The 15,930-nt window shown below is 46.2% G+C and overlaps 1 protein-coding gene across 9 annotated transcripts in view; it reads right to left on the bottom strand.

Annotated features, from left to right (window-relative positions):
- SLC25A15 (solute carrier family 25 member 15) overlaps positions 1-15,930 on the bottom strand; it is a 36,839-nt gene that overhangs the window by 8,352 nt on the left and 12,557 nt on the right. For 7 of the 9 annotated variants that reach the window (XM_047723273.1, XM_047723274.1, XM_047723275.1 and 4 more), the window contains exons 3-6: positions 9,368-9,626; positions 5,138-5,275; positions 1,680-1,849; positions 554-712 (exon numbers count right to left, since the gene is read on the bottom strand). In XM_047723273.1, coding sequence (XP_047579229.1) covers positions 554-712; positions 1,680-1,849; positions 5,138-5,275; positions 9,368-9,626 — 726 coding nt within the window. Of the gene's footprint in view, positions 1-553; positions 713-1,679; positions 1,850-5,137; positions 5,276-9,367; positions 9,627-15,431; positions 15,487-15,930 lie in introns of those variants that run through there. The other 2 variants (XM_047723277.1, XM_047723278.1) reach the window with 2 other exon arrangements.

Here is a 15,930-nt window from a genome sequence, read left to right as displayed (position 1 = left end):
ACCGCTCTCGCAAAATCAAGCCCGAGAAGTTCACATCCCGAGGTGGAAGATGTAGAGTGGATGCTGAAAGGACAGGTCTCTACTCACCAGAGGAATGATCCTGGCTTTATACAAACATCACCTAGAAAATCTTTATACTCCTACGTTAACTCTCAAAATTCAGAGCCAATCACCTTCAGGAAGTCTTAGCATTAGGGACTTGCAGCACGTTCTTTTAAATCCTTTAGTGGTTCTGTTAGAGATCATTTTCTGATACTATCTATATTCTATAAAACAAGGGGTGCTGACTTCCAAGCCTTTGTCCCCTTAGGCACAATCTGGAGTTTTAAAGTTCCCTCCGGGCTATTTAGAACAAAGAATCCTGGCCCAGAAGTGAGGAACAAGGACATTAAACATTCTTGAGAATGGAAGTAAGTTAAGGAAGGGGCGCTAGAAAAAGGACAGGAGGCAGGGGAAGAGAGCAACCACACACACGTGATCAACCTCCATGAGGGTTACAGCGAAATGGCCGGTCTATACACACCCACTACATTTCTGCAATGAGCAGACTCACCTTCATTTTTCACAATGCTTATAAAGGTTCCGATAAATCCTGCCTGTTTTCCAGACATGGAAAGAACTTGAATTCTGGATTTGACACAATCCACTGGGTAAACAGCAAGCCAGAGGCAGATCCCACCAACTCCACCGCTTAACATCAAAGGGACAGGGCCTAGAGGAGGAAAGCAGCCAATAGCATTTTTGTCTCAAGGACAGCATTTCCAGAGGTCAAGGTGGTAGTGGGTGCAGGTAGATGCAAATAAAAATGCTGATATTTGGGGCACCTGTGGCACAGTCAGTAAGGCATCTGCCTTCAGCTCAGGTCATGATCTCAGGAATCAACTCTCCTTTGGGCTCCCTGCTCAGAGGACACAAGGTCCCATGTGGCACTCTGGGTCTGCCCCTCATCACAGGACCATGTCAGTGCTGGTCACTGTGGCGCTGTGTCCCTCCCGGCCTGCCCTCCAAAGGACTGGCCCACACAGAACCAGCAGGCCGCCAGCAACATGGCAACCTGCCCCCACCCCATGGGGAATGAGAACAGTGGCCACTGAAACACAGGTCACGTTTTCTCCAAACCTCTCAGTCTGCAGTATTTCATTATTTTAATGCCCCACAGCCCTGATTCTTCCTTTTCCATGAAAGCCAAAGTTGTCTTATTAAACACGATAGTTAAGCCTGGGAGCTTGCCTAACCCCGGAATAAGTCCAGAACACTGAAGTGATGTGTTGAGAAGAAACAAGTAATCATTCATGCAAGCCAAACACGGCCATGATTGCGTCAAGCAGCTACACAGGACAAGCTAGAAAGAATGACACTTTTCAGTCCTCTGGAAACACTCTCAGGAGTTATTACCAAGTTTCATGCTTATTGCAAAATGCTTCACAGGTGACTTACCCCTTTACTGACGAGTTCCCACAGGAAAGTAAGTTCTATATTCCCCCCCCCAAAATGTTATTCCAGTGAAGAAGTCTGGGATGCACAGCGCCACCCCTGAGGCGAGGACATGAGTGCACCAGAGGAAGGTGCCAAGGTCCTTTCCCGGCCTCCGGAAAGCTCAGTGCCCAGTGGCCCCCGCAGCCTCGGCAACAAGCAGGCCACTGTGGGGCGCGCCCGGCCCGGCCCAGCCAGATGCTTACCCAGCTCATCCTTCGGTCTCCCTGATGCAAAAAACGACCTGCTCAGCTCGTAGCCGCCAAAGAAGAAGAAATAGCCGGGCACCTCTCGGAGTAAGGTGCTGGAGAGGCCGTGGTAGAAGCCCAAGGGGCCGTCCTTCCTGAGGACGCTCTTCACCACGGACCAGACTGTGCTGCAGGGAGACAGGGAGCTGTGCTTAGGGCCGGGGAAATGGGGGGGCCGGGGGGCGAGGCTGGCACTCCCACCCCAGTGGCAGGCCTGGCTCAACCCTGGGCAGGCAGGGAATGGCTGATTCTAGAAACCCAGGGACCCAAATTCTGAAAAGGAGGCTTCTGCAGGGAGGAAATCTCAGAGAAGCACAGATCCTATTATTTTAGGACAGCTGTTCTCACCTGAACTATCCAACAGCAAAGAAATATCATTAAAGTGTGTATTCACAGAGAACTGTGTGTGGCCACCGGGCCTCCGGCCAAGACTTCAGCAGACCACACCAGAACCCCGTCTCAGATGGAACCATGTTCACATTTCCCGAGTGTGCCACTCAGCAAAGGAAGCCCTGAGAACACTCCTGGAGAAGGAGGACCCTGGATTTCTGGAAAATCAGAAAGACCTCCTCTGACTGTGGACAAAACAATGAAGGACCTGGACCAGTGCCAACACGGCAGAGCGGGTTCCTAGAGCTGCTTTGTGCTAGTTGCAAGGCTCACCTTGCAGGCAAGGTAAATTTTATGGCACACGAGAAGGGAAAAGAAGTAGGTGCTACCGAGCCAACACTCCTGCCCGATGACCGTTCTCCCCAAGGGTGGTCGGGGGAGGTGGTCTTCAGGAATCTGCCCCACAGCTTCCTCCTGTATAAAGGATTCCAGGAGCAGATCGGGACCCTCAGAACACATACAAATAAAATCCAACCCCCATTTGACAGGCGGAGAAAGAAAAGTCGGGGAAAGCCAGACAAGCTCTTATTTTTATATTGCCTGCATCCTCTTGCCCTCAATAAACAAATTCACTTTTTAGTTCACTGGGGAAAAAAAGTGTATGCATACATTCTGGATATTATCCAAGATGTAAAAGAGCCAATACCCACTTTTCTCCAACAATGAATAAGAGAAATTACAATAAGGAGCTGTACAGGCTCAGCAAGAATAAAATGCCCTCGTATTTGCCCACTCCTCTACCTCCTTCAGTGCCCACCCTTCTTCTTTTTTTTTTTTTTAAGATTTTATTTATTTATTTGACAGAGATCACAAGTAGGAGAGATGCAGGCAGAGAGAGAGAGGAGGAAGCAGGCTCCCCGCCAAACAGAGAGCCCAATGCAGGGCTCGATCCCAGGACCCCGGGATCATGACCCGAGCTGAAAGCAGAGGCTTTAACCCACTGAGCCACCCAGACGTCCCTCCTCTATCTTTCTTTTGAATCGGTAGGTATAGAAGGAATCTGTTCAAGTGCTTACGGTCTTTTTGCTTTGTGTTAGTGCAGCGAAGGAGGAAGGGAGTAGATGTTACTTGAAGGCAAGACAAAGGAAATTCTTAGAAACTCTACAGGGCAAGAAGCACAGAGGATTTAGTTCTTAGAAAGTAAGTAGGCAAGAATTTCTATTTCAGGCTGATCAGAGCCCTGGAGCAGCAGTAATGCAGGATCCTTTCTGTCTAGACCCCTCTTCCTGATGGTGCGCACCACGGCAGGCCTTATCTGTCAGGAAAACAGCAGCAGAAACCACATCTTTGGTGTGTTTTAGGGAACCCCCTTGCTCTTCACTGTGCTCTCAGCAGGTGACCTCGCTTGGACCAGTGAAGAATCAAACCCCCCGGTAATCAAAAGCATTTCAGAAGGCTTCATCAGGCATCACTCATTATCTAGGTCCTTCCTACAACTCAGCTCCCATTCTATAATGGGAATGTAACACAGTGATCCAACTCAACATGACGGCCTGCCTTCTGAACCAAGTCTTAACCCCAAGGTACCATATACCCCTGTGTAGGCCAGGAGTATATAGCCACACCTAAAATATTGTCAACCGATACTTACCTTTGTGTAAGGTGTCCATTCGCTTAAGTTTTTGGAGCCAACAATTACTTTCCTTAAAAAATACCTTAGGAAGGGGTGCCTGGGTGGCTCAGTGGGTTAAAGCCTCTGCCTTCGGCTCAGGTCATGATCCCAGGGTCCTGGGATCAAGCCCCACATCTGCTTCCCTCTCTGTCTCTGCCTGCCTTTCTGCCTACTTATGCTCTCTGTCAAATAAATAAAATCTTAAAAAAAAAAAAAGAACAAACCTTAGGAAACCAACTGAAGGTTGCTGGAGGAGAGGTGGGTGGGGGGATGGGGTAATTGGTGACCGGCATTAAGGAGGGTGCTTGATGTAATGAGCACTGGGTGTTATCTTTAAGTGATGAATCACTAAATCCTACCCTGGAACTAATAATACATCATATGTTAACTAAATTGAATTTAAATAAAAAATTTAAATGAAAAAAATACCTTAAACTACTCCTAAGGGACATGAGAGCAACTTTCTGGGTTCTGTTCCTGGGCATTGGTTACGAAAGTGTTTGTTTAGTGACTATTAGAACCCCCACTTATGATTTCTGGGTGTACACCATATTTCAATAAAAAGTTTCAAAGACTTATGCTTTTGGACCTCTAGGCTCTAAATAATAGCTTCAAACTGGTTGTAAAGAATCTCCAGGGTGCAGGATATAGAACTCTATCAGCAACCCCACCCTCCCTGGGAGGAGACTACTTCTGTAAATGGTCAATTAATCTGATTTTTCCAGTCAGATTTACAAACCGAGTCAACCACAGTGACAAAGAGCTTTAGTCAGCCAGATGTTAAGTAAATAAGCAAATGTTGAGATTAATAAAGACAATAAATCACACGGTGTATGACACACACTCATGTAACTAGAATCTGTTTGCAGGACTGAGGGGGAGAGCATTCTGATGGCTGCAGAGTAGCTCACGAGGGCTCTGAGGAGCGTTCAGAAGCCAGGCTCTCTGTGGGTACACGAGAAGGTTGGGGGAGGGAGGTAAGAGAGTGACCCTGGGATCTGGGCTAATCAGCTCACGTGAAACCTGGGAACAGGCACCAAATATTCATCTTGGAACCCAAGGTGGCATTTCTGAAGGCTCAGCTCTCAGACACGGTTTCAAAGCTGTCTGCTCAACACAGCTGGGGACACTGCCTCATGCACTCAATGAGCCAAGAGTGAGAGGAGTTCTCGGCCTCTCCACTTCCCAGGTGTGAAATATCTGCAGACAGTGGTCCGTTGTGGGAGCAGGAGTGGGTCAGTTCATTTGGGAAGTCCCCCTCTGACTGGTAGGGGAAAGAGTTCTAAAAACACAGTATTTTGGAGTAGATAAATCTCTTTCTCTGCCACTGAGTTTCAGTAGAATATAAAACTGACAAATACTCAATGCACCAAGGCAACAAGAGACCCAACGTTTGTGCCCGAACAGCACTTACTTGTGGCTTCTGGCGATCTTCCCTGATGACTCCATCTCATACATGGTCTGCAGCCGGCACTTGACGAGCTCAGTGGGGCAGAGCACCAGGGCCGCAAAGGCAGAGGCGAAGGAACCCGCAGCTGCGTTCTGCAGATCACTGGAAAGAAACCAGCACGGGAGTCCGGTCACTCATTCATTCAGCACTCCCCACGCAAAGCACCCGACTGGTAAGGGAGAGCAAGGATCAAAGGAGAGGAACACTTTCCTGAGTGCCCACTGGGAACTCGCACATGCGGTTTCATCTAAGGACCCCAGCCCTGGGAGGCCAACACCGATACCGACACCCCGATTTTCATGTGGAAAAACCGTGCACAGAATACTTAATGTACCTGGAGTCACACCACTACCACGTGGCAATGCTAGGATTCAGACCTGGTTCTGCCTGACTGCAAGATCCAGCTCCTTTTATTAGTCACAGTCCTGGCGACACACACGAATGTATCCCCCACTCCTAAGGCTCTATGCAGAAGCCGTAATCCCCCAAGGTGACGGTATTCGGAGCGGACCTCTGGGAGGTGATTAGAGTTAGTGAGGTCGTGAGGGTAGAATCCCCCCATGATGCAATCAATGTCCTTATAAGAGGCCACCGCTCTCTCTCTCCACCCTTTGAGGACACAGCAAGAAGGTGCCCCTCTGTAAACCAGGAAATAGGCCCTCACCAGACACCAAATCAACCAGCACCATGATCTTTGGCTTTCCAGTTTTCAAAACTGTGAGAAACAAATGTTTGTTTAAGCCATCCAGTTGACGGTATTTTGTTACAGCAGCCACAACGAAGACACAGTGATATATAAAACGAAAAACAAAAAACAAAAAAGAGGGAGGAAAAAAATTACCCAAACTCCCACCACCCCAAAGACACACCATCACCAATACTTTGGCGTATCTGCCACTAAGCTTCATAAAGCAAGGCTCCGGGGCCATCCCTGCACACTCCCAATCCAACCTGGAACAACCACATATACAAAGTAACTGTTGCAGATGAAAGCCCAGAATAAATCTTTAACCAAAAAGCTGTTCATTGCAAAAAAGATTTCCCAGTTCCACTGATGACCTCCTGACCTCAGCCACAGAAGGCAGCAGGAGCGAGTATGGTGGAGGAGGTTGGGGTGAAGGAGGGGGTCAGCAAGCTCAAGGTCTGGAGGTAAAATGGCTACATCGGGAATCTAAACGGAGAAACAAATGCATATAAACACAAGCAGCATTCATTTCACCATAGGAGGGTCTGGTACCACCAGCCACAGTCACCAGCAGAGCTGTGAAAGTGAGGTCCTATCGGAGTTCAAAAATACGGGGAAAAGTCTGAGAAATTAATTATCAGAAATTCTCTTGAGCATTCACAAGGGTCAGAAAATAAGATCCCTTCCAGCCCGGGAATGTTCAGTCACAAGAGCTCTGTTGGCACCCGGGACTGGGCAGGAAGAGTGAGCTGCTCACAGGACAACTGGCTCCCTGACTCTCATCTGTTCAAGCCAGCAGCCTGCCGTCACCTAACCACCAGGACGCCACACCCCCGTGAAGTGTCCCCCTCCCCTGGCTACTGAGATCCCCTCACAAGTTTTCCCCCAAACTGTGAGCAAAAGCCTAACAGAATGAGCACATGCGACTGTCCGGGGTTCCGTTAAACAGTCACATAAACGGAGGTCAGACAGGAATAGAAAACCAAGGGCCACCTCCAATCTCAGCCCCAACCTTCTGTTCCCTGGTGACCTGGCATCGGTGCCATGGGCAGACGGAGGGCAGGGCCCAAGCCTGCCTGCTCCCAGAAGAGTTGGTGGGGAGCAGGCTTTCTTCCAGGAGGGAGACCCTGCTTGCGTTCCAGACTTGCTTCTCATTTCAGAGAATCGGGCATGAGGCCATTACCCGGAGACATGCAACTCTGCTTGTGCTCAGCTTCTAGCAAATGGAAACTGTCCAACATGGTTCACACCTACTCAGCGGACTGTCAAGACCAAAGCTTAAAGTGGTTTCTGCAGTCTTTCGGCCAGCCTGCAGATCCAGGCTTCGTTTCCCTCGGGCACCCTTCATCAATTTGCTGACCAGTAGCCAGAACGGCCAGGTTTGCGGGAACAAAGATGGCATCGATCAGTGTGGAAGCCCTTCAGCCTAAGAGTCGGCTGCCTGAGTATGAGCACGCTGTTCTAGTGCAACAACAAGGCCAAAGCACACTTGCAGTGGACTTTGAGTCCTCTCCCCTACGCGGGGCCCCAGGCTGCACCTGCAGGAGAGGCGTTAGACCCAGAACTGAAACCGCAGCGGGCACAGGATGGGATTTGGTAAGAATCGGCTGCTTATCACCCATTCAACAAACATGTACCTGAACCCTCCTGCTGTGTTAAGAACCCATGTGGACAAAGGTCAAAGGAGAACTCTACTCGGGGTGGCATTCAAGCCAAGGACATGCAAATATTTACGGTATCATTGCTGAAATTCACGGCAGGCTCTTCCAAGCAGTGCTTTCCTTTCATTGCCTCTACTGACCACGCCTTCCTCTAGACCTGACCCCTACCACAGTCCAGAGCCCCGACTCTGGTCTTATGGCAAGAGTACTGGACGGGGACTCAGAAGACACGGCTTTGGGTCCTGCGCTCAGTTATGAGCTCAAGTAATAGGATCCTAAGCCAGTATCTGCAAGTCGGAGTCCCCAGCTTTAAAAGAGAACAGCAGGGGCTCTGCTGCTCTCACAGGATCATGAGGAGGGATGAATGAAACAGGACAGGTGTGGGTGCCCCAGCTCCATCAACTCTAAGGTGGTCTTTCCCTGCCAGGTAATAAGCAAACACCGTTCTGTGGGATGAAGACGCAGCTCCCTCCTGCCTCACCAGGACCGGAGAGAAGGGTACGGGGTAGGACCACATGAAACAGAATGGCTTCTTGGCCATAGGACTTCCTCCAGGACCTCATGTGGCTGCTTCCTACCTCCATCTTCTCCATAAGGCATCCTCCTCTGGGAATGTTGCAGGGGACCTAAACGTCCCATCTTGTCCCAGAGAAAGTGTCCCCCTCTAGCAGGAAGAGTGACAGTCGCTACAGTGTTCTTTCTGTCAGTCTCTAGCATGAGATCCCACACTCTCCTGGTTTCTCTCCTGCTTATTTCTTTACTTCCTCCTCCTCTTCATGACCCCTTCTGTGCCGGAAGGTGCTGGAATCCATGCACAGCCCTCTACAGATGCTATCTCCCTGGATGATTCCATCCAGTACCAAGCCTTTAAAAAACACGTTCCATCCAGGAAGACAAAACTCCTGCTTACAAAAGGGCACATCTTTGAGATCACTAGGCGTCTCCAGAGAACACTTCTGTACAGAAGGGGCCTACAGTCGGGTGGGACCGGAGTTGCAAATGGGTTTCCAATTCCTACCGTAACAACCCATACGGCTATCTGCCCAACCTTGAACCTGATACCATTTTAAATGATTTAAAATAAATCAACATTCAAAAAAAGGGAGGACTAGGGGCGCCTGGGTGGCTCAGTGGGTTAAAGCCTCTGCCTTCGGCTCAGGTCATGGTCCCGGGGTCCTGGGATCGAGCCCCACATTGGGCTCTGTGCTCTGCGGGGAGCCTGCTTCCCCCTCTCTATCTGTCTGCCTCTCTGCCTACTTGTGATCTCTGTCAAATAAATAAATAAAATCTTAAAAAAAAAAAAAGGGAGGACTACACATGCCGGTGGTTCCTGAATCCTCTATGGTCTCTGTGTAAATAAATATGCAAGGGAGGACGCAGCACAAGCCGAAGTCCGATGTTTGGGCAGACTTGGCCAGACAAGAGTCAGTCCATCCGCATCTTCACAGATGCTTCCAACTCCTCCCCAAATTCCAAGTTGCTCTCCAGCCTGTCTGGCTCACGCAGCTTCTTCCAGTCCTCTGCACTGTGATGAAGGGGAACCCAAAGCTCGGCTCACAAGTTGCACCTGTGGCTCCCGTCCAGCCCTCGTGCCCACAAGAGAAGCAGTACCACCAGCGGCATCTGAAAAGCATCTTCCTGAAGAACACCAGCACATAAGGGCACCTCCTTCTCCACGGTGCATTACTGACCAGCCTTCTGCAAGTTTTACAAGACAACTTCACAATCAGAAACAAAGTGGTTATGTTAAAAAAGGAAACACTCTTCCCATAAGGTATAAAAATTTTGACTGGACAACAACGTTGTCTTTCTAAACAAAGGAAGAAAGTGTTAGTGCCCACAACTCACCTCAGCCTGGCCTGCTTCTCCAATCCAACCACTTTCCGCACCACCTGTTGGCAGAAGCCGTAGCACATGAAGAGGACCGAGTTCTCGGCGATGTTGGCGATCAGCGCTGGGCTGGTCCCCTTGTAGAAGCCGCGGAAGCCCACCTGGGAGTAGGTCTTCAGGCAGCAGTCGGTGAGGCCCCGGTACAGGTCAGGGAACGTCTGCATCTTCACTTTCAAGGTGTCAAAGGGCTGCCCGGTCAGCACACATGCTGTGCCCCCTAAAACCAGGACAGAAGTCTCTTCCAGCACCAGTCTTCTGTTTTACAATGCAGCCGCAAACACCCACAGAAATTTAGAGAGAGATAAGCACCCTACCCCAGGGCTTTCTTCTGTCGCAGTTCACTCCAACCTCTCTTCCCACCCCCCAGCAACCAAACCTCCAAGCCCAGTTCAGTTAACAACAACGAGTCCCCACTGTGCCCGGCACCCAGCTCCAGCTCTGAAGGAGCCCACCCTCGGTGGGAGAGACAGACACGTGTTCAACAGTCAAGACTGCAGGGCGCACAGGGGCGGCGTGTGTTCGGAGGTGTCGGCAATGGGGTCAGATGGACTTGGTCCTGAAGGCCGGCTCTGCTGTGAGAGTCTGGACAAGTGATATTAACTTCAGAGCCTTGGCTCCCCATCCAGTTTGCACGAGGATTAAATAAAAATGGACAAGAAGGCTGAAGATAACAGCTGCTGCGCGAATGGTTCATGAAGAACAGTCACTTTGTATGCTTGCAGTCGTATCAAGGGAGGGAGGAGAAGTCCGGCAGGAGTGAATCACCCCTCTCTGCCTAATCCCCAGCAGCACAGATGACTATCAGAAAAACAGGGAAAAAGGCAACAGATAAAGATGACAAAGAGTCTGGCTAATCCCTAAAGAGCTAAAATTGGACCACACGGAAAATCTTCATCTGGATTCTACCAACTAATGATTCGTATTCGAACGGAGAATGCACTGAATCCTACCGTGCTTAGCTCCAATCATGTATTTTTACACTTTTATATTGTAAGAGTTTAGGAAACAGCAAAATCTAAATTGCTGTAGAGGACCTCAGTAAAAAAGCCTGAATGTAAGGAAAAGAATGAACTCTAGCCACGCCACCCTGTCATAACCCCGGACGCTGGACTAGGTCAGCATTTGGAAAATGCCACTCGTTAATGCTTCTACCTTTCCTGGGCCTCAGAGATCCCTGCATCTCAGATGTCCACTGTTTGTGTCAGGAAACCTAACTATTGGATTAGGTATGTAGGTATGTATGTATGTATGTATGTATTTGTAAGAGATTTTATTTATTTATTTGACAAAGAGAGATTACAAGTAGGCAGAGAGGCAGGCAGAGACAAAGAGGGGGAAGCAGGTTCCCCGCTGAGAAGAGAGCCCGATGCAGGGCTTGATCCCAGGACCCTGAGACCATAACCTGAGCCGAAAGCAGAGGTTTAACCCACTGAGCCACCCAGGCGCCCCTGGATTAGGTTTTTAAAGTGTCATCAAAATTGAAGAGAAGGCTGGGGCCCCTGGATGGCTCAGTCGGTCAAGTATCAGACTCTTGATTTGGGCTCAGGTCCTGATCTCTGGGTTGTGAGACTGAGCCCAGCGTTGGGCTCAGTGCTCCGCATGGGGTCTGCTTATCCTTCCCCCTCTGCTCCTGCCCCCACCTCAAGATCTTTTTTTAAAAAATTGAAGAGAAGGCTTACATAAATATTGTATGTAATTTTATGTGATTTCATAACTGACGTTATGTAGTTACTCTGACTGAATTGTGCAAAGTAGAGACAGGAGAGGGGCTGTTTTGAATAACTCCCACGAATTACTGGCAGATAAACATCTTCAAGGAGCATGAAGACGGTGAGCTCTTCTTTTAAGCAATTGCAAGTTAATCTGGGATCCTATCCCTACATTCTTCTAGGAGAGATCACTTCTTCTAGGAGAGTAATGATCCATTTCCACTCTGTCTTGCCAAATTATCTTCAGTTCTGAATTAGTGGAACATTATTCAATAAGATGCTACTACAATTATAGTTATTCTCTCTCAGGTACTTCTAGGAATAAAATAGGACCCTAATTATATAAAAATAATTATTCCAAAAGAAGAGGTGAATGTCAGCATTTTTAAAGAGGGTACATAATTTAGGTAACCTAGATGCAGTTAAACTGAATAAACCACTTCATTCAGAGCACTGCAATTTTAACTGGAACCTTTCCATAGTTTAACCCAATCATCTTCAACAGTTCCGACATCAAAGGCTGCTAATACATGGACTTGTTGCATATCTGTAACCGTTACATTTCCAACAGTGAGAAGGTAGGAGGCTAGTGTATGCTCAAATACTAACTACAATTCCCTCCTCTCATCTATGGAGATAACTGACTCCCATGTAATTTACCACAAAGGATACTGTCCAGGCCCCCCTTAAGTGGGTGATGATGATTCGGAACACCAGCACCAGCCACTGAGACCTAGCAGGTCCTCAGATACCCATCAAGTATCCCAGGAGCTATGAATAACTTAGAGGAATATTTCTCCACTTGCTCAAAGCATAGACCTCTGATCATCTCATTCTCCTTGATTGAAAAATGGAAATAGTTCTGCATTCTTTCCTAGGTGTCCCTAAAGGCCCTGTAGGAGAGGGGCTCGGACCATGGTGCACTCTATACTTTACCAGGGCCAGTGTTGTGGGTTTTCTATGCTTAAAATAGTTGAGTCAGCAAATAACAAGGTAGTAAGGAAATCTAACCTGGCAGGGATGGCATCGGTGGTGAAAATGGGGATGACCAAGCAGCAGACCCTTCACCAGAAGATCCAGGACCACCTTGTCCACCCATGCAAAAATGGAGAACCTCAAACCCAATGGAGGCACTTGATAAATGTTCTGTTTAACTGCACAGGGAGGCATATCATTTTCAAAATATTCCAATCATAAAAGGCCCTCGATGGATTAAATGCTCCAATCAAAAGATAAAGGGACGGGGGGCTCAGTCAGTAGAAAATGCAGCCCTTGATCTAGGGCTCATGAGTTCAAGCCCCACATTGGGCATGGCATTTACAAGACAGAAAGAGAAAGAGAGAGAGAGAGAGAGGAGAGGAAGAGAGAAAGAGAAAGAAGAGAGAGAAAGAGAAAGGAGGAATTGATTCTATAATTTCCCTTTCTGTATTTTCATTATTAGTGTATAAGAAAGCCACTGATTTCTGTACATTGACTTTGTATCCTGCCACGTTACTGAATTGCTGTATGAGTTCTAGTAGTTTGGGGGTGGAGTCTTTTGGGTTTTCCATATAAAGAATCATGTCATCTGCGAAGAGAGAGAGTTTGACTTCTTCATTGCCAATTTGAATACCTTTTATTTCTCTTTGTTGTCTGATTGCTGTTGCTAGGACTTCTAATACTATGTTGAACAAGAGTGGTGAGAGTGGGCATCCTTGTCATGTTCCTGATCTCAACGGGAAGGCTGCAAGCTTTTTCCCATTGAGGATGATATTTGCTGTGGGTTTTTCATAGATAGATTTGATGAAGTTCAGGAATGCTCCCTCTACCCCTATACTTTGAAGCATTTTAATCAGGAACGGATGCTGGGTTTTGTCAAAAAAGACAGTCTCTTCAATAAATGGTGCTGGGAAAACTGGGTAGCTATATGTAGAAGAATGAAACTCGACCATTCTCTTACACCGTACACAAAGATAAACTCAAAATGGATAAAAGACCTCAACGTGAGACAGGAATCCATCAGAATCCTAGAGGAGAACATAGGCAGTAACCTCTTTGGTATCAGCCACAGCAAGTTCTTTCAAGATATGTCTCCAAAGGCAAAGGAAACAAAAGCCAAAATAAACTTTTGGGACTTCATCAAAATCAAAAGCTTCTGCACAGCAAAGGAAACAGTCGAGAAAACAAAGAGGCAACCCATGGAATGGGAGAAGATATTTGCAAATGACGGTACAGACAAAAGATTGATATCCAGGATCTATAAAGAACTCCTCAAACTCAACACACACAAAACAGATAATCATATCAAAAAATGGGCAGAAGATATGAACAGACACTTCTCCAATGAAGACATACAAATGGCTATCAGACACATGAAAAAATGTTCATCATCACTAGCCATCAAGGAGATTCAAATTAAAACCACATTGAGATATCACCTTACACCAGTTAGAATGGCCAAAATTAGCAAGACAGGAAACAACATGTGTTGGAGGGGATGTGGAGAAAGGGGAACCCTCTTACACTGTTGGTGGGAATGCAAGTTGGTGCAGCCTCTTTGGAGAACAGTGTGGAGATTCCTCAAGAAATTAAAAATAGAACTTCCCTATGACCCTGCAATTGCACTACTGGGTATTTACCCCAAAGAGACAGATGTAGTGAAAAGAAGGGCCATCTGTACCCCAATGTTTATAGCAGCAATGGACACGGTTGCCAAACTGTGGAAAGAACCAAGATGCCCTTCAATGGACGAATGGATAAGGAAGATGTGGTCCATATACACTATGGAGTATTATGCCTCCATCAGAAAGGATGAATACCCAACTTTTGTATCAACATGGACGGGACTGGAAGAGATTATGCTGAGTGAAATATGTCAAGCAGAGAGAGTCAATTATCGTATGGTTTCACTTATTTGTGGAGCATAACAAATAGCATGGAGGACATGGGGAGTTAGGAAAAGGCATTTGGGGGAAATTGGAAGGGGAGGTGAACAATGAGAGACTATGGACTCTGAAAAACAATCTGAAGGATCTGAAGAGGTGGGGGGGTGGGAGGTTGGGGGAACCAGGTGGTGGGTATTAGAGAGGGCACGGACTGCATGGAGCACTGGGACTGGTGCAAAAACAATGAATACTGTTATGCTGAAAATAAATTTAAAAAAATGATAAAAAAAAAAAGAGAGAAAGGAGGGAAGGAAGCAAAGGAAAGGGAAAAGAAAGGACAGAGTGAGTGGATTAAAAAAGAAGAAAAAAAAGCAAAAACAAAACCTATCTATATGCTGCCTACAAGAGACTCCCTTCAGACCTAAACTCACATACACTGAAAGTGAAGGGCTGGAAAAACATTTAACATGCAAAGGAAAAAAAAAAAAAAGCTGGAGTGGCAATACTTACATAAAATACTGTAAAACACTGTAGCAAGAGACAAAGAAGAGCACTACCTAATGATAAAGGCATCAATCCAACCAGAAAACAAGAGAATGTTACAATTATCTATGTGCCAATATAGGAGACCTAAGTACATAAAGCAATTAACAGACACAAAGGGATAAATTGACAGTAATTACTGTAGAGGACTTTAAGACCCTGTATACATCAATAGGTCACCCAGACAGAAAATTAACAAGGAAACAGTGGCTTTGAACAACACTTTAGACCAGATGAACATAACAGATACATATAGAACATTCCACCCAGAAACAGAATACACATTCATGTCAAATGCACATGGAACGTTCTCCAGAATATATCACATGTTAGGCCACAAAATAAATCTTATTTGATATAAGAAGACTGAAGTCATATCAAGCTTCTTTATTACAACAGTATGAAACTAGAAATCAATCACAAGATTAAAAAAAAACCATAAAGAACATAAATACATGGAATTTAAATAAGATGCTACTAAACACTGAATGGGTAAACCAAGAAATCAAAGGGGAAATGAAAAAAATGCATGGAGACAAATGAAAATGAAAACACAATGGCCCAAAATCCTGGAGATGTAGCAAAAGTAGTTCTAGAAGGAAAATTTATAGCAATATAAGCCTATCTTAAGAAATGAGAAAAATCTCAATTTCATATACTGAAAAGAGCTAGAAGAACAAGCAAAGCCCCAAAATAGAAGGAAATAAAGATCAGAATAGACATACGAAAGACAAAAAACCATAAAAGATTTAAAAAAATAACGGAAAAGAAAACGGACGTCACAAAAATACAAGGATTATAAGATTATGAAAAATTACAGGCCGACAAATTAGACAACCTCCAAAAATGCAATGGATAAATGCCCAGAAACATCTAGAATCACAGGTAGAAAATTTTAACAGAGAGGCACCTGGATAGCTCAGGTCATGATCCCAGGGTCTTGGGTCGAGCCCCTCATTGGAATGCCTGCTCAGTGGGGAGACTGCTTCTCTCTCTCCCTCTGTCTGCTGATCCCCCTGCTTATGCTAAGTAAATAGATAAAATCTAAAGGGAAAAAAAAAGTAAAAGAAAAAAATTTGAACAGACCAATTACTAGTAATGACATTAAATCAGTAATCAAAAAACAAAACAAAAACCTCCCAACAAACAAAATTGGACTAGATGGATTCACAGGTGAATTCTATCAAACACAAAGGAGAGTTAATACCTATCCTTCAAACACCATTCCAAAAAAAAATAGAAAACTTCCAAATTCATTCTAGGAGGCCAGCACTACCCTGACCTCAAAAGTGAAGATAGTACCAAAAAAATTACAAGCTAACGTCTCTGATGAACACAGTTGCAAAAATCCCCCTCAATAAAATAACAGCGAAAGGCATTCAACAATACAGGGGAAAAAAATCCT

The sequence above is a fragment of the Lutra lutra genome, chromosome 3 (assembly GCF_902655055.1).
Source record: "Lutra lutra chromosome 3, mLutLut1.2, whole genome shotgun sequence".
Classification (NCBI taxonomy): domain Eukaryota; kingdom Metazoa; phylum Chordata; class Mammalia; order Carnivora; family Mustelidae; genus Lutra; species Lutra lutra.
This window is presented reverse-complemented; position numbering and strand designations above follow the sequence as displayed.